General features: G+C 45.1%; 8 protein-coding genes across 8 annotated transcripts; 5 read left to right on the top strand and 3 right to left on the bottom strand.

Moving 5' to 3' along the window:
- Positions 1 to 232: 232 nt before the first annotated feature.
- On the top strand, positions 233 to 3,454 carry HOS4 (Hos4p; the record flags this gene model as incomplete). The annotated part of the gene is made up of 1 exon (XM_002555409.1): positions 233 to 3,454. The coding sequence occupies one exon, from the start codon at positions 233 to 235 to the stop codon at positions 3,452 to 3,454; it is 3,222 nt and encodes a 1,073-aa protein (XP_002555455.1).
- A 265-nt stretch (positions 3,455 to 3,719) lies between these two features.
- Positions 3,720 to 4,503, top strand: KLTH0G09746g (cytochrome c oxidase subunit IV family protein; the record flags this gene model as incomplete). Its single annotated transcript, XM_002555410.1, has 2 exons — position 3,720; positions 4,052 to 4,503. Coding segments are annotated over 2 exons (453 nt in total).
- Positions 4,504 to 5,467: 964 nt separating this feature from the next.
- On the top strand, positions 5,468 to 6,595 carry HPM1 (protein-histidine N-methyltransferase; the record flags this gene model as incomplete). The annotated part of the gene is made up of 1 exon (XM_002555411.1): positions 5,468 to 6,595. One exon carries the CDS (start codon positions 5,468 to 5,470, stop codon positions 6,593 to 6,595), a length of 1,128 nt encoding a protein of 375 aa, XP_002555457.1.
- Positions 6,596 to 6,732: 137 nt separating this feature from the next.
- On the top strand, positions 6,733 to 7,896 carry COG5 (Golgi transport complex subunit COG5; the record flags this gene model as incomplete). The annotated part of the gene is made up of 1 exon (XM_002555412.1): positions 6,733 to 7,896. The coding sequence occupies one exon, from the start codon at positions 6,733 to 6,735 to the stop codon at positions 7,894 to 7,896; it is 1,164 nt and encodes a 387-aa protein (XP_002555458.1).
- Positions 7,897 to 7,928: 32 nt separating this feature from the next.
- On the bottom strand, positions 7,929 to 8,707 carry KLTH0G09812g (uncharacterized protein; the record flags this gene model as incomplete). The annotated part of the gene is made up of 2 exons (XM_002555413.1): positions 7,929 to 8,622; positions 8,691 to 8,707. The coding sequence occupies 2 exons, from the start codon at positions 8,705 to 8,707 to the stop codon at positions 7,929 to 7,931; spliced, it is 711 nt and encodes a 236-aa protein (XP_002555459.1).
- A 295-nt stretch (positions 8,708 to 9,002) lies between these two features.
- Positions 9,003 to 11,696, bottom strand: KLTH0G09834g (KLTH0G09834p; the record flags this gene model as incomplete). Its single annotated transcript, XM_002555414.1, has 1 exon — positions 9,003 to 11,696. One exon carries the CDS (start codon positions 11,694 to 11,696, stop codon positions 9,003 to 9,005), a length of 2,694 nt encoding a protein of 897 aa, XP_002555460.1.
- A 337-nt stretch (positions 11,697 to 12,033) lies between these two features.
- Positions 12,034 to 14,106, top strand: KLTH0G09856g (putative metalloendopeptidase; the record flags this gene model as incomplete). Its single annotated transcript, XM_002555415.1, has 1 exon — positions 12,034 to 14,106. The coding sequence occupies one exon, from the start codon at positions 12,034 to 12,036 to the stop codon at positions 14,104 to 14,106; it is 2,073 nt and encodes a 690-aa protein (XP_002555461.1).
- A 132-nt stretch (positions 14,107 to 14,238) lies between these two features.
- On the bottom strand, positions 14,239 to 16,452 carry PFK26 (6-phosphofructo-2-kinase; the record flags this gene model as incomplete). The annotated part of the gene is made up of 1 exon (XM_002555416.1): positions 14,239 to 16,452. One exon carries the CDS (start codon positions 16,450 to 16,452, stop codon positions 14,239 to 14,241), a length of 2,214 nt encoding a protein of 737 aa, XP_002555462.1.
- Positions 16,453 to 16,477: the final 25 nt, after the last annotated feature.

Raw genomic sequence — 16,477 nt, forward strand, 5'->3', positions numbered from 1 at the left:
GTATACTCAAGAATCTAAAAATGTACCATAATAACTCTGTCAACTAGATATAAGTGAGACCCTTGCTGATCTTATGGAATAACATTCATTTTTAGATATCATTTTATACAAAATAAATAAGAAGCACAATATTCATCTCAACGAGATGCGCGTTCTTATTAGCTGTAGCGCTTATCCTAAATTAATAATTTGTAGTAGCGCACTTACAAGGTTCTGAACAAGGCCTAAAGATATGAGTGATGGGTCCAGAAGCTCAAGTAATGAACCAGGGCTGCCTACCGTGAAGAAAAGATCACTAAGCAATTACCTTTCAAACATACAAAACCGCAGAGAGGAGTTGGGGAGAGTTGTTAAGAAAGAGGAGGATAAAGCCAAACATGGAGCAGCCACTAGCGGGGCAAATTCTACGAAAGAAGCTGGAGTGAAGGAGGACGCACCGAAACATAGTGATAGCCTTGGCGTTAAAAAGACCGAAAACGAGATGAGGGATGAACTAAGAGAGAAGAGTATGCTGGAAGCTAGCAGAGACCTTGGTAATACAGATTCCTCAGCTGGGCAAGAAAAAGTTTCTAAGGGTGCGCCAAAACCACCGGGTGATGAGAATGGCGGAAAAGAAGAGAACAAGAACGGGAGCGGTTCGGACCAGTCTTTGTCGACAACGCGTGCTCCATCAGAGAGCAAAGACAATTGTACTGTAAAAAATAAATCAGAGGATCCGAAGAGCGAAACTGTGGGGGAAGCTTCTGAAGCTGAAAAGGATAGCCGAAAAAATGCCAACGAAGATAGTTCTGATGTCAAAACAGCACCTAAAGGTTCTATAATAAAATCAGAACTTATTCAGCTAATTGAAGAACCTGAGAAAGAAAAACCAAGAGAAAAAAACGAAGAAATTGAAAGCGAGCTGAGTGAAGTCGATAGTGATGCACCTACAGAGCCTGCTTCGCCCCCCAAGCCCAGGTTAGGACGACTTATAAGAGGTGATCAACTGAAATCTCCAACAAAGTCCAACTCTCGTTATTTCTCTACGGGTAATAGCGAAGAGTCGGAACTTTCTGATATAGAAGACTTGAATCACTTACCAATTTCGAGCAGTATTCTACACGGTGACTCGTCACCGCACAAGCCTTCACATATTGGCCTAAATTCATCACCCGTGAACCTTGTCCATTCGAAACCTAAACCGACTACTGCGGTCAAATCGCACGTAGCCATCAGTAAAACCACGAAAACCCGGAAGTCAGGCGTTCATAGGGATGCTGGGGGCCGAACCAGGTTACAAATTGCCTGCGACAAGGGAAAACACGATGTCGCTAAAAGACTCATTCAGGAAGGTTATGATGTTAACGACCAAGACAACGCTGGAAATTCGCCGCTGCATGAGGCTGCTTTAAATGGCCACCTGGATATTGTAAAGCTATTGCTAAGCAATGGAGCGGATGTGAATATCCAGTCCCATGAGCCAGTCAAAGACACACCCTTGATTGATGCCGCTGCGAATGGCCACTTAAAAGTGGTTAAACTACTTTTGAAATATAATGCTGATCCAACAATTTCAAACGCCAAAGGGCTCACAGCTTTTGAGTCTATTGATGAAGATTCTGATTTTGACAGTGAAGAGCGGAAGCTGGTGCGCGACCTCAAATACGAGTTACGAAAAGCAGCCACAGAATTTGGCAATAACCCCGGAAGACAAGCGCGCTCGTCATCCAAAAACGGTTTCTCAGAAAGTGAAAGGTCTTCCTCTAATGCTCGAATGGAAGAAGAGTTTTTTTGGACAGACATATCATCAAAGGCGGGCAGAGAAAAGCTTTTAAGAGCCTCGCGAGAAGGGAAGCTTTCTTATGTTGGAGCGTATCTCGAAAATGGTGGCCGTGTTGATTTCAAGTCTTTCACAGAAGCTGTGAGATCAGGACACGAGGACATTACAAGTTTATTTCTTGCTTTCGGTGCACAGCCTAACTTGGTTCTGCGGGATGGCCAAACTCCTTTAATGATGTCGTTGGGGCGTGGTCATATAGGGACTGCTAAACTTTTACTTGAGGCGGGCGCGAATCCATTAGCGAAAGACAAGAAAGGCAAGTCGGTGCTGAGCTATGCCAAAAATAGCGAATTGGGGCTTGTGAGTGAAGACGAAGTTCAGCTTATTGAAAACGCGATAAGAAAGGAACGTCGATCAAACGAAGAATTTTGGAATAGAGAAAGTCCAGGGTCAGAACGCACCGAGAAAAGCCAACAGCAGGAAGAACAGGATGAATCAACCAAGGCAAGCAATCAATCACCACAAAAGGCCCGTTTACTTTCAACTAAATCCACTGTTCCTCAAAAAAGACCTCATTCCTACGAGTCACAGTCAAACACAAACATTTCAGACGTTAAAGAACCCTCTCCAGAGGTGGATGCCGGCTCCAGAAACCCCTTTATTCAGGATAGCTTCGAAGGTTATGCAGGCAATAGAAGGTCTCCAAGAGATGGTTCACTAAGTCCAGGGACAGTGCTGCCTATGTCAGACCCACCGAGAAGCCAGACCTCAACACCGGCATATCCGGGAAGTGTAAAGGCTGTCGAGACTACCGAAGAGCGTGAACAGAGATTGAAAGCGGAAGAATCTTACAGACAAAAGAGGTTGCTTAATAAAAAGAAGAAGGAACAAGAGTTTTTACAGAAGATTGCAGAGGACGAACGGAAACGGGAGGAAGAGATCGCACGACAGGATGCTGAGCGTGCCAAAAAGCTTGAAGAAGAAAAGGCCAAACAGGCTGAGAGAGAGATCCAGAAGCGCACTGAGGCTGAGCTCGAACGCCGTCGTAAAATTAGAGCGCAATATCCGTTGGGGCTTCGCGCCATTGATTTTGACAGAAAAGACGAATTTCAAAGATTTCTGCCAATATATTATGTGACAATTGATGGTCTCAGACATGTGCTGGATTTACAGGTTTGCATCCTTTTAAAGGATGAGTCGTTTTTAGCCAAGTGCGAGAATGGCAGAGACATCCCCCAAGCACAAAAGGAGCAGATTTGGAATATATTCAAGTTCATATTCCTCTACGGCGGGAGAAAATCTACCGATAAAGCGTTTGGAAGTCAGGCACTTTCAGGTATTGATAGGCTTTCGTTTAAAGACCTCGCTGAGCTTGATAATGCCGAGCGTCAAAAGTTTGCAAACCTACCTCTACGATGGATACCGTGGAACTCTGTCTCATTCCCCGAGGGGACTGAAATTATAAAAGAAGCTGCTGAATCTCAAATGATTGAAGTCAGTCTGGAGCAACATACGACGAGCTGGCTCGGCGCTCAGACCAATTCTACAAATGCATCACACTATAATTCACATCAAGTCCCTCTTTCTACGGCCATTCGGCAGATCCCGCAAGAAGTATATGGGGACCTTCCACCACGGCTCCGCAATCGCTCAAGCATTTTGAAGGTCTTAAAAGGTCCCCGCCCCTCATGGTAGCTTGCTACCCGATTTCTCACATTGTTATATAACAACCGCACTGACATGCTAGAGCTGTCATAAGGCACGTGATAATCGTTATAAATTACCAACATTTCCCGATCTATGATTGGCTATTTCCAAGAAATAGTTATATATGAAAAATTTTGGGAACAAGGAAATGAGCTCTGGAGTTATCGATTGAATAATATTTCAGCTCTTTCGTGATAGAACTTTGCAGTTCAAACAAAAGTTGTTTCGATCACCAAGTGAAGTCTATTTATCAAGTATGTCAAAGAGTACTATAGGAAACCAAGCCATTCGTTAGTTGTTTGTTGCATCCATCGCGCTCACCACCAAGGTGTTGGAATAGAGGGATGTTGAAGTTTTTTAATAAAGACGCGATTGGGTTCTACTGGGAGCAGACGTTCCTGTTTCATGTGTTCCGGAAGTCATTCTGCCAGGTCATTTTTACGGGCCGGAGTTCTTTTTCTCGACGCCCTTCGAGCATCTAGTCTGAATGCCTTTACTGCATTGCAAACCTCTATCGGTGGCCATTGCCCCTCTGCACATTTGATTGCCACGGCTTCCCAAAAAACACCTACTAACTTTTAACAGTGTTGCGTTCCTCTTTTGCCAGAGTAGCTCGCGTAACGCCCGCGAGATTCGCCCAAACACAAGCCATTTCCAAGGCCGCTATCGTCGACCTGCACTCTAGATGGGAAGATCTGCCTGCTGTTGAGCAACAAGAGCTCGTCAGCAAGCTGACTGAGCGCCAGAAGCTTCCCTGGAACCAGATGACCGAGACCGAGAAGCAGGCTGCGTGGTATATTTCCTACGGCGAGTGGGGACCAAGAAGACCAGTTCACGTCAAGGGTGACGGCGCTTACATTGCCAAGGGTGTCGCTGTCGGCTTGGTTGGATCCGTGGTGTTGTTTGCTATAATCAGACAATTCGGTGGGGAGGAGCCCAAGACCATGACCAAGGAGTGGCAGTTGAAGTCTGATGAGTACCTAAAGTCCAAGAACGCGAACCCATGGGGTGGCTACTCTCAAGTTCAATCCAAGTAAAGCATTTTCACACCATATCGTACACCTTTTTGTTTTGATGAGGAACTCATTTCAGAGACCTGAGTGCATATTCATAAGCCAGATCTATGACTGGTCGAGTTCAAACCCGGTATGAGCTGCTGACCCTCGTTACCATCGATCTTTTATCCATGAATCATCTATCCGTATCTATATTTTTATTCATTTCAAGAATACACACCGATAATATAAGGAACCCCCGATAACCGAATATTGCTGACTATCTCTCATATAGGATACCGCTATTTATTTACACTGGACCATAAAGGCCGAAAAATTGCCTTGGCCGAAAGGATACATTTTTGGCACCCACTGAACGCGACGCGCCAGAAATTTTCGATCAGATTAGACCTGGCTTATCTCAGAAACATTAATTGCGCCTTTTTTGTGGTAAAATTCTTCTGGCCGCTGACCGAGTTAAGCAAATCCAAGATGCGTGGGTCAATCGGGAATATAATATGTAAGTTCAAGAGCCAACAGTTAAAAACTCTTGCAGCTCCTCCTTGTTCGGCGCGGCCTCAATTAAACAAAAACTGTGGGGAATTCCATTTTCGTTGAACCAAAGAGCTTGAAATATAGCCGCAATTGAAAAAAAAGTTTGCTTCCTATTCCCTTCAGATGCAGACCTCCTCGTTAACTCTTCACACACTGTATGTTTTGCGGACTATTTGTAACTGAAGCTCTTTTTAGTTGCAGATCGCTCGCTGAGCTCCTGCTAATTTGGCATCTTGAAGAACCGCGGAAACAGTTTGAAGTGGAATTGACATATAGATAAGTGTCTTGGGACGGTGTCAATTGAAAGTCCAATCCCAATTCCAGTGACTCGCAAACAATTGCAAGTGCGACGCACTCAGTTGTTTCGTAGGTAATTATACCTAAACCAAAAAAATTAAGCTGAAGTTCGCTTCACCAGAAGCATCATCAATGGTGGGTGTGTACTTCAAGGATGTCATTCCAGTTCGCACTATCAAGTGCAGATCTCAGCGACGACGAGCTGAGTGACTCTCAAAACAGTCACCAAATTTCAACAGGTGACATCACGGGCGCCGCTACCCCGGCTGTAAACCCATTAGACGCACCTCATCTCAGATCCAACGAGCTTAAGCAGCCCCAGTGGGAGGGCCTGAATAAAATCCTAGAGAGCCTGAAAGATGTACGAGTTTCGTTCGAAAAAATCCATACACCTGACAAGGGCATTCCTCTTTACCGGAGGGAGCTTTTCGACGTCAAACATCAATTGATGACAGAATCAGATGAGAAGGATGACGAGCAAAGCAAGGTCGAATTGGAGATACTTATGGGCGAAACAAATGAAGACGTCCGCAAAAATGTTTATGAGGGTGGACTCAAATCATGGGAGTGTTCCATTGACCTTGTGGATGCTCTTTCGACTGACTTTGGCAACGGATTTAGCTCTGGCACGATACTGGAACTCGGTTGTGGAACATCTCTGCCGTCTGAATACCTTTTCGCACAGCTGCTAAAATCAAACAGACGTTGCGATGCCAAGCTCATTCTGGCGGACTACAACGATTCTGTTTTACGCTTGGTGTCAATCCCTAACCTCATCATCACCTGGGCGCTCTTGACTTTAGACGAACAAAAACTCACCACACTCCAGCAGGGTGGAAATGAAACTGTGCCAATTGTTGAATACGAACTTATTTTCACATCAGAGCTCCTGACGGCTTTCGAGGAGGACATCGTCAAGAGAGGCATCTCGATACTTCTGGCATCTGGGACTTGGGGCCGCGATTTGTGCTCCCTATTATCTCCGGAACTTTCCCGATCGGAAGAAGTTCTGCTTCTCTCTTCTGAAACAATCTATCATCCAGAAACACTACCAATTATTTCAGAACTCATTTTGGAACTGATGCAGCTCACTGCTCATGCCTCGAATTCTACGATAAAGACGCTTGTGGCTGCTAAAGACATATATTTCGGTGTTGGAGGGAGTGTGATTGAGTTCGAAAGGTACATGCAACAAAGAATAAAAGAGCGCCGCTTAGGCTTAAAACTCTTTACACAAAAAGTTCAAGCTGGGCTGAAGCGGTCAATTGTATCGATAGAATAAGATAGTGATTAATTAACTTCGCAACATTATCTCAAAATTCTGGATAGTCGTTTGAAATGATACAAATACAGGTGTTAGCTAATGTAACCAAAACTTGGTGATTAGTTCCAATCAAGAGCCATTAAAAGAGAATAAGCATGTCGGATCCCCTAGCTGCATTTGAAGACTATTTGACACCCGATTTCAATGCAAGCAGGACATGTAATAAGCTACTGAAAGCGTCAAACCCAGATTTGCAATGTGAAGAACTTGATTTAGTGACGCCTTTAAAGAAAGTTAAATATCATATCGAAGAGATTGAGCGAAGAAATGATGATGTTATAAAAGCAAATCCTTCACACTTGATAGAAAGCTTCGATAGCAAGAAGATTGCTCAAGTGCAGACTCGCGATGCATTGAGTTCTTCTCTTGAGTACTTAAGCATGTCTTATAAAAGGTTGGACGCTGAGGTATTAGAGCCTTACCAAAAGTGCTTGCTTCTGAGGTCAGCATTGAGCAAAATACACCAGACCTCTAGCATCCTGAGAGACGTGTCGATATTTCTGCATCTGCTCAGGCAAGTTACAGGCTTTGGTACATTGGACCAAACTGACCCCTCAGCTCACCAAAAAGCCCTTATCCTTGCCTCAATTCATTCTCAAATCCAGACGGAGCTCAGTTCAAATCCAAATCTGGGAGCATTGGAACTGGTAAAAAAATATGATGTTGAAACTATTCTCCCAAGCCGACGCAATACTGTAAGGTACCTATCTGATAGGTTGTTCAGCGACTGTGCAAATAACCTTGAAGTGCAGTCTAAGAATTTGGATGTTACTCAACTCGCGAAGGCTCTTTACGAGCTGTCTCAAAAAGACTTCATCACGGTAATTGACAGGGTGCTATTGTCTAAAATTACAAACAGCACCCAAACGCTATCAAAAACAATCACCTCAATCAAAACGCTCCCTGCAGCTTTAGAAACAGTTATGAAGAACGGGAGAGATGTCAGGGCATTGGGAAGGGCTCTGAATGAAGCTGCATCTACGAAAAGTACTCTCCTGAAGGACTACTTATCGCATAAGAAGCACAGTTGCATCTCCGAGATGTTTTGGAGCAGGGTTTCGAAAAATTTCAAAAGGGAGTTTGAAATATCCTTCAATAGGGGAGGCCCTGTCGGAAAGTCGCTTGCCGCAAATTCGTCAGTAATATTGGAAAGCATAATAAATGCCATGAAAGACTCCACTGAAAAGGAAAATGGTGAGTCTAACCTGGAAAAAATGCTAGATTCTGTTGCTATACTAAATTTACATACTACAAGGTAATCGAATTTTGCTTGTAAGCAAAGATGAGCCGGTCATTCTGTGCGAAATCTTGGCTTCGATGGCCCATCACTTTCCGTTTTTTTGTTCTTCTTCCCACCCCGCTTGTGAAACTTCTTTTTAGCAAGCTTCTTTAACTCCTTTGCTTTTTCCAATCGCTCTTGAACCCGCTCACTTCCAGCCTTTTTAGCAAGGCGCTGCTTCTTGCCAGGCCTCCGACGCTTAATTTTCAGCTCTCGTAGCTGCTCGCGCTCAATTTTGGCATTATGACTTTTCAGATCCCAGAGCCGTCCTCTGAACTGTGACCACCTCAAGTTGGGAGCCGCAGCACTTTCTCGAAGGATATCATTAGCTTCGATTGCAGCGGTTTTGAAGTTATTGGTCTGTTCCACAGAATACTCTGCGAAGTAGAAACTGCGAGGCCTCTCTTGCTTAAAAAAATCTGGAGAGGGTTCTCTAAGCGACACCTTCATTAGTCGAGTCGATGTCCGGCCTCGGCTTTCCTCGGCATCATCCTTCTCGCTATCGTGGCTAGCGCTGTTCTCCATTGCCCCAAAAGAAAATAGCGGGAACTCAAACTCTTGGGCCCCCTCAGGATCGTTGTCTTGTTTTGAATCACTTACCTGGACATCATTTACTGTGATGAATTCCAAATCTGGCTCTATCAGAGGTTGCTCCTCTTGTAATGGTTCATCTGGATCATTATCGAAAAGTTCCTCTCTTGTAACCCTGTTTTTTTAGTTAGTACAAATACTCAAAGCACTGAAAGAGCAAGGCTCTTAACACACTTGACGTACCGTCTATATTCATTCATTACGGTGCTTTACTTAACTCATCGTTGCTTTCAAAATTATTCTCGTTCTCACAAGTGCGTAAATATCAAAAAACTTAAACCTAACAAATTGGAAAATACAAGTCGTCTGGTAAAAGATGAAGGCATACAACTCGAAGAAAAAAAGTCGGACTTCACAGAGTAAGATGTGGTCTTTTACAGAACGGACATACCAGCCTATTATGCTTGTTAGGAAGGATTGACTGAAATTATACAGAGTTTATCTATGCTTGTCTTTTTAATTTAGCGTTCTGAAAGACGTTTTTCAGTCAAAACATTATTTAGTGATCCTTGTCTTCATATTTTGCAAGAATTCACGGTATGACTGGCTATTGAGGATCTTGTCCTCGACCAAGGTGCTGCTGGCCCACAACCTCAAAGTGGCAACCTCTCTCGCGGATGCATGGTTGACTGGCTCACTCAACGAAGCACCACGAACAATGTATAGAGGTTGATAAGTAATGACGTCGTCGTGTTCTCTAATCTTCGAGATAATATTTCTCACCCTACTGTTGAACTCGGAGTTATCCAAAACTGGCAACTCCTGCTTGCCAATTGGAATTTCCAAGATATCAGGTGTGCCAAACACATCCATGGTTAGTTCATTCACAGCATCACCGCCCATCCAGAGGAATAGCTCAGTACTGTTGTCAATCAGGTAAAGACCGTAGCGCTCTAGCAAAGACGATGTTGCATTGATACGCTCTGGTAGAACAATTTCGCCATTTTCGTCGGGCAATCCGGCTTCATCGGGCATGTCATGCAGCGAGTAGACCTTAGCGTAAATGTTCTTGATCAAGTATGGAAGAGGGCTGGATTCCAAGAAGTTGAGAGCAGAAGCTCTGTGATCACTAGGAACAAGTCCTGCGCGGAATGCCATATGTTTGGTGAGAGAATGCGTTAGCAGAGGCAACATTCTCAAGTTAGCACAAAGTCTCAGCGGGGCGCCACCAGCCGTGTTAGAAACAACAATTTCTTTTTTGTATGTTGCCAAAATCTCTTGCACTGATCTGTTCAGGTATTCGCGAGCTTCTTCCAAGTTTGTGTAAGCCTTTTCAACTGCCTTTTGAGTAAAGTAGTTAGTGATAGCCAACTGGTCAGCTGAAGCATAAGTTTCGGCTAAAGAGTCTGTTGTAGGAATAGCCATAGTGATGACTCTAATTCTACGTTGGCCAGTGTTTAGCGACAACAAAACTGCAATTTGTAGGTATGCGTAGTCGCGCACTAACTGCTCATCTATGCTGACCTCAAAGACATAAGATTGGTCTCTTGGGAAGGTTGGGAAAGCACACAAATCAGACGACCTGTTGAAGAAGTGACCGTAAAAGCGCGTCATTCTCAGACCAGAGGAACCACGTGCTCTCATCACAGCCTCCATAGACAAATCCATTGACAAGTGCTTAGAGAATTCTTTTGTGAATTTGGTAACGTCGGTCAATTTCGCTGCAGACCAGCCGGGGTAGAAGTGTGTCTGGCCACCGGTAAAACGAGACAAATTTGACAGAGAAGCAACATCAATGTAGTCCTCAGAGGCCAAGAAAAGATCAATGGTGATCTGGTTCTTGTTGCAGTCAATTGTGAAATTTTTGTAGAAAGCATCTTGACAGCCTAGTAATTGTGCAGCTTCTTTAGCAGTATTCGCAACATTGGTTTCGTTTCTCCTTTGTAGCTTCCCGATGCCTGAATTAGGCAATGTAGAGGCGACAACAATGATCTTACCACCAACACCCTTAATCAGGTTGAATGCAGACTTCAGGGCAGGGCCTAATGCCAACTTGGACATGATGTTGTATTGGAAGATTTCAGGCAACTGATTAAGCAACTTCTCAATATTGGATCTGCAGCCTTTCAGGGGAACATACATGGAGCTTGGCATTGGTAAGAATGGTTCATCTAAGTCGACAACATCAAGCATCTTGATATGGTCGCCCTCCTCATCTAATGGAATGGAGAAGTAATGAATGGAATTGTCAACAGCAAGGATCGTAACCCTTGTTCTTTCGTCGTGGTTTGGCAACGAATCGAGAGTTTCGAGAAGAGTCCTCGCAGCAGTGGCCAAAAGCCCATTCTTAATCGCATTTTGGGAGACGTCCAACACAAAAGCGTAGGACGATGGGGGTGGCTGTCTCACTGCGTATTCTTTTGGAGCCAAGTATTCCATAACGGCATGCTGTATTTCGTTCCTCTCGTAGCGGTTAACTGGAACACCTTGCTGGGAGACGTCGAAGGCCATTGGAACGTCGTTGGCCAAGTTACAAAAATTACACCTCCATCTTCTGCCGCCTTCTATGAAGGTAACGAAGGGGTTCATGTAGGAACGACAACGACGACAACGGACGACTAGACCGTCGGTGTTCAATGGCACGGTGTCGTCAGTGTCTTGCAGGTGCTGGTAAGGTCTGATAACAAGGGCCAGAGGCAGCTTGGATTTCTTCAAGAGCGAATTGGACTTAGGCATCGCATTGAGCGTGCACCTTACGAAGTCTGAAGATGCATTGGCCGTTTCCACAGGGACCACAAATTTTTCTGGCTGAACCATAAGGGGTGGAGGAGGCAACGACAGGTCCGAAATTGGAGGGGGCAGTTCCGTCAAGAGGTCGATAGGGTACAGCTGATTCATGGGCCTGCCCACAGACACTGGTTGGCTGAACCCAGGACTAGCAGCCGGTGCCTGCTGTTGGTATGGAGCTGGCACCCCTGGCTGTGGCACCGCGGGAGCTTGTTGGTACGCGTTTGGGTCCATAACCGGCACATTGTGAAGCTGCATGCCCCCCATAGACTGCGAAACCTGGTCAATCTGCTGATGTAATTGCTGCTGCGCAGGCGTCATGAATTGAGGCTGCTGCTCCGCCACAGGCGTGTTAATCTGCGACGGATAGCTAGGCTGCAGGACCGGCGAGCCAGCCTGCCCCACCGCCTGTCCGTACTGCAACTGAGCCTGTGGATACACACGCTTCTTGTGATGTGACATTCCGGTCTATTGAAGGCCTTCCTAGCTGCTAACTTTCGCGTTTGAAGTGCAACAGTATTCTTTGCCACCTGTCTTTTCAAAATCTCATGTTGACATTTCGTTGCAGTCGATTTTTGAAGAGCGAATGGGAGCCGGGTAAACTGTTGATAGCATCCGGTACGAATAATGGCTTGGAACCGTGTAAAATCGAAGTGCACTGCATATTCGAAGGGCTTAGCCCGCGTTTCACTGCAATTCAAAGCTTTTAGTGCACCGGGGTTAGAACTGACACCTTTTTACAAAAATTGAGCTTTAGGAGTAATTGCGAAACGATCTCTTTAGTTCAATAAAGTCAAAAATGGGCGAAATTGTGCTGTACAATCTGCAAGATGGAGTGGAGGTGTATTCCGCATGCCTGGTCATTCATGGGAAGTGTTCCTCGAGTAACACAAGTGTGATCGAGGTCAGGCATTCTCAATTTCCTTGTTTAAGGTATGAGGTGCACAAAAGCGGGTTTAAGTGCCTTGTCCAGCTGTCCCCGGGTGAGAACAAATTAACATTCGCTACTGACCAGAAAGAATCGAAAACAGTTACCTGCCATTACACGCCTTTGGTACAAAATGAACCAGTGCACTTGTGTCTATTAGTTGCGCGCGATTCGCCTATGGTTTTTGACTCGCCCAGCAGTCAGCAAAAGAAAGAAGGAGGTAACAACCTGGATCTTGCTGTTCGTAAGTTACGTTTGGGCGCGCGGCTCATGCAGGCTTACACAAACGAGCAAATGTTGCGGAATGGCTTTGGACCAAGAACGTTCCAGTTTGTCGAAGAGTATGGTTTGGACACGACGTTTAAGCAGCCTGAAATGCGTAACCGCGTAAAAGTTCACATTGTCCGTACAGAGAAAAGCGTCAAAGAACTTCGTGATCCTGATCGTGCGCAACAAAACCCACATGCCAAAGATGCCGGTGGCCTGTTTGGGATTGCGATGGAGGCGCTTCGTAAATATGGAGGACCTTTCGCCTCCAGCAGCGAGCGCCCGGTCCAGGCCGCCGTGATGATACTCGACGCACACTGGGACGCTAAGCTCAACCTGATTACTGCTCACGCCGCATTGGGAGGGGGCGATGACTCGCTAAAACTCGCAATTTTTGGCTCTCATGGCTTGTACGCATGGCCTTATTTCATTGAAGATGTTCCAAGATACTTCACTGACGAGACCCGCAGTTCCACCAAAGAGGTTGCGAATGACTGCAATGAATGCGGCTCACACTGGGAATGTTTTACACTTACACTTGGAGCATTCATGCATGAAATTGGCCACTTATTGGGCTGCCCTCACCAGGAGAACGGTGTCATGTTGCGTGATTATGTTCGGCTTAACCGCTCTTTTCTAAGTAAAGAAGCGTTTTCAACAAGGACAAATTCTAACGGTGCTCAACCTCCAATATATCCTCGTGAAGAATGCACATGGCACAGACTCGATCTGCTCAAGTTTTTGTATCACCCTTCATTCACTCTTCCACAAGACTTTTATGACCCTTCAATGATGAGACCCGGCTGTATTGGCGGATTCAAAGCCCCTTCCCCTTCCGTTTATGTTCTGCCGAACAACTGCTGTGTCCTGAGGTCCGAAACCGGAATATATTGCATTCAAATTATATGTGGTGATTTGGCGAGAGCTCATATTGAGTACTTGCCCATCTCGCTCGGCGGAACGGGCCCGCAGAAAGAAATCTTTCTTTCACTCGATGATTTAAGGTCTCGCATTCCGCCAGAGCACTTAGAAAAATATCGCGACTCTTTCAAGATTAAAGCTTGTGCAGTCAATTCACCTGAAAGTAACTGGGAGCAGTTCCCACGCTTCTTACAGGCTTCTCAAATTCCGATGGCTAATTACGGCTTCCCAAAACACGTTGTTGGGATGAAATCGAGTCTTTACGGCGGTGCAGACAGAGGGAAAGATGTCGGTATAATCGCTTTCGATGGCAGAAGAGTTACGGCTGTTCGCGTATTCCATGGTGCAGCTTTGGATGGCATTATGCTCTTCCTTGACGAGGGCAACAGTAATCCCGAGAAAGATCCTCCCCTGCCACCCAGAACTTACATGGGGAAACTTACAAATGCAATGAAGTCCGTTTCCATACAATCAACTGACCGCCAAAGTGTGCTTTTTGGGAAGCAGACAAACTCCTACAGTGATTTTGAGATGAACTTTGGTGAGCATTTGCTTGGATTCAACCTTCGCTCAGGTTGTTGGGTGGATGGCGTCCAGGTCTTGACCACGCAGGGCCGCGCAAGTAAGTTTTTTGGAAACAATGGAGGTGGCAGCCAACACCAAATCATTGCGCCAGGTGGACAACACATCTTGGGTTTCTACGGAAGAGTCGGACAATGGGTCGATGCTATCGGAATTGTTTATGGAGCAATTTAAAATCATCACATATCATGTCATTAAATACTTAGAACTAGAGAAGACACACTTCAAATGATAGAGCATCAAAAGCGTATCTAAGTTTTACCTCCGACTTGAAAATTCTATAAAAGGCCGTGAGGTAACACTGAGCTAAAGTTCGCTCTGGCTTCTGCTCATAACCGGTTTGGATCCTGTATTTTCCTTGCTTTCGGATGCATTCAGTTGAGCCAGCTTTTCGTTAAGTTTGTTTAATTCAATCTCTTTACGTCCACCTGTTAGCGGCGGGGTTGAAATAGACCTTTCGCTCGCCCCGTCTTTATTGTTTGAATTGTTCCTTGCAAACCTGCTTGAAGTTGCTGAAATCAACTGTGGTCTTCTACCTGGTCGCGCAATAGATGTTCCACCGCCAACAACTGGAAGCCTTGGCAAGGCTGTTTTGGCCAGACTCGTGGAGCTAGCGTTATTGGCCAAGAATTCACCTTTTGTGTTCGCAACACTTGGGGGAGCAGTTGGAACAATTGAGTAGCGTCTTTCAGAGTGGACTAGTCCGACCTCTTTGACTTTCATGGTGTTGAGCTCTGTGTGAGGGACTTTGAAGAAATCATCTGTGCTCTCGTCATACTCATATAGAGACCAAGTAACCCCATATGGTTTAGGCTCCAGGCAATAAACACAGTGAAGAGGAACATCGAGATTGGCTATGATGTCTCTGCTTAAATTCAAAAAATATCCTAGTAACACGCGCGCCACGACGCGGTGCGTGACTATCAATAAGTTTTCTTTGATTCTTTCGATTTCGGTAATCACTGGTCTCAAACGATTGATAACGTCCATGTATGACTCCCCGCCGATACCTGGATATCTATATCTTAGCTTGTCGTTCAATCTTTCCTCAAATTCGTCAGGGTGCTTTGCTTGAATTTCAGCATAAGTCAGGCCTTCGCAATCACCAGCACTTAATTCATCCAACATACGCATTTGCTTGATGGGATAATCATCTTCATTGAAGTAATTGCCCGTTTGCACAGCTCGATTCAACATCGAGGTCCAAACGAAAAATTCGGTAGCACTGAAGTTTTTACCGTCTGGGTTGCTCTCCATGTGTGCCTTCATTTCGTGCTCCGTAAAACTTATTCTTTGCTTGTCAATAAATCTGGACAAAGCTTGTGCATAACGCTTCCCTCGTAGCGTTAAATCTGAGTCTCCACCTATTTTTCCTTGAACGTTGTACTCACTTTCACCGTTTCTTGTAATCCATATCTGCCTCTCTGCCAAATTGAAATTCAATAGATAGTAAACTGTCTGTGATGCAAGGAAGCCCTGTATATTATATGAAATGACTTTTTTTCCAACGTCAATCATTTTAATATATTGAAGGTCTTCATCGTCCTCAACAGGTTCATAGGCTCTCACATAATTCGAGAGCCTTTCTTTAAAGTCCTGTAGGGAAGCTTCGGGATCTTTGCCTTTGTAGTCTGGCCCAAAAAGCTTGAGCTGGATATTTTTCTCAACTGTTGTCTTGTCAGAGCAAACACTTTCCAAATAGAGCACTTTGATCTGGTTGTTCCTGGAATAAATTTTTTCCAAGACTTTTTTGCGTCGGTTCTTGGTGGAGTTGGTCGCATCGAATATACCTACAGAACCAGGACCGTCTAGCAGGTAGTCCAAAAGCTGATCTAAGGTATCCATTGCCCATTTCTCCCGTAGCTTCTTGCTTTCAGGGTTGTTTGGATCGAAGAAGTTTGAGTCTTGGTCTTGTAGATTATGCTCTTTTGCAAACTGCCGGCGTGTGTTGCCAACATTGAAGACTTTGCAGTAGTACATGGAATAATTCAAAAATCGAGAAAGCTTATTTGTGATAAATGACTTCCCTGTAGCAGGTAGTCCAACCATTACAATGACGAGCTTTGAGCCTGGGTCTTTGTTGGAGATGGTACCATCAGGCGATGTTCTGGATTTTGTTAAGCCGGGCACATCGATGGTAGTAGGCCTCACTTTAGGATGTATAAAATGACTGTTGTTAGATGTTTTTGATTCACCATCCTCTCCTAAAGCTGTTTCGAACTGGCGCAGGTTGCTGGAGCTACCGTGGGGTGATGGAATAGGAGTAGAGTCGCTCGAAGTCTCTTGCGAATCACTGGGTGAATTCCAGTATGACCCGACGGGCGTATCACTCAAAGGACGCTTCTGGAATTCTGGTAGGCCATTCTCAGGTGCATTTGGTGATATGGGAGGAGAGTTTTCTGAACCAACGTCCAGGCGGACGTGTTTTTGGTGCTCGGACTGGTGACTTTCTAGGGGTTCGACTTCTGAGTCTGAACTTGGTGCAGTGGTGCTATCCGAGAACTGCACAGGCTTGAACATAGTAGAGCGAGATTAGGGCCAATCT

The sequence above is a fragment of the Lachancea thermotolerans genome (genome assembly GCF_000142805.1).
Source record: "Lachancea thermotolerans CBS 6340 chromosome G complete sequence".
NCBI classification, from domain to species: domain Eukaryota; kingdom Fungi; phylum Ascomycota; class Saccharomycetes; order Saccharomycetales; family Saccharomycetaceae; genus Lachancea; species Lachancea thermotolerans.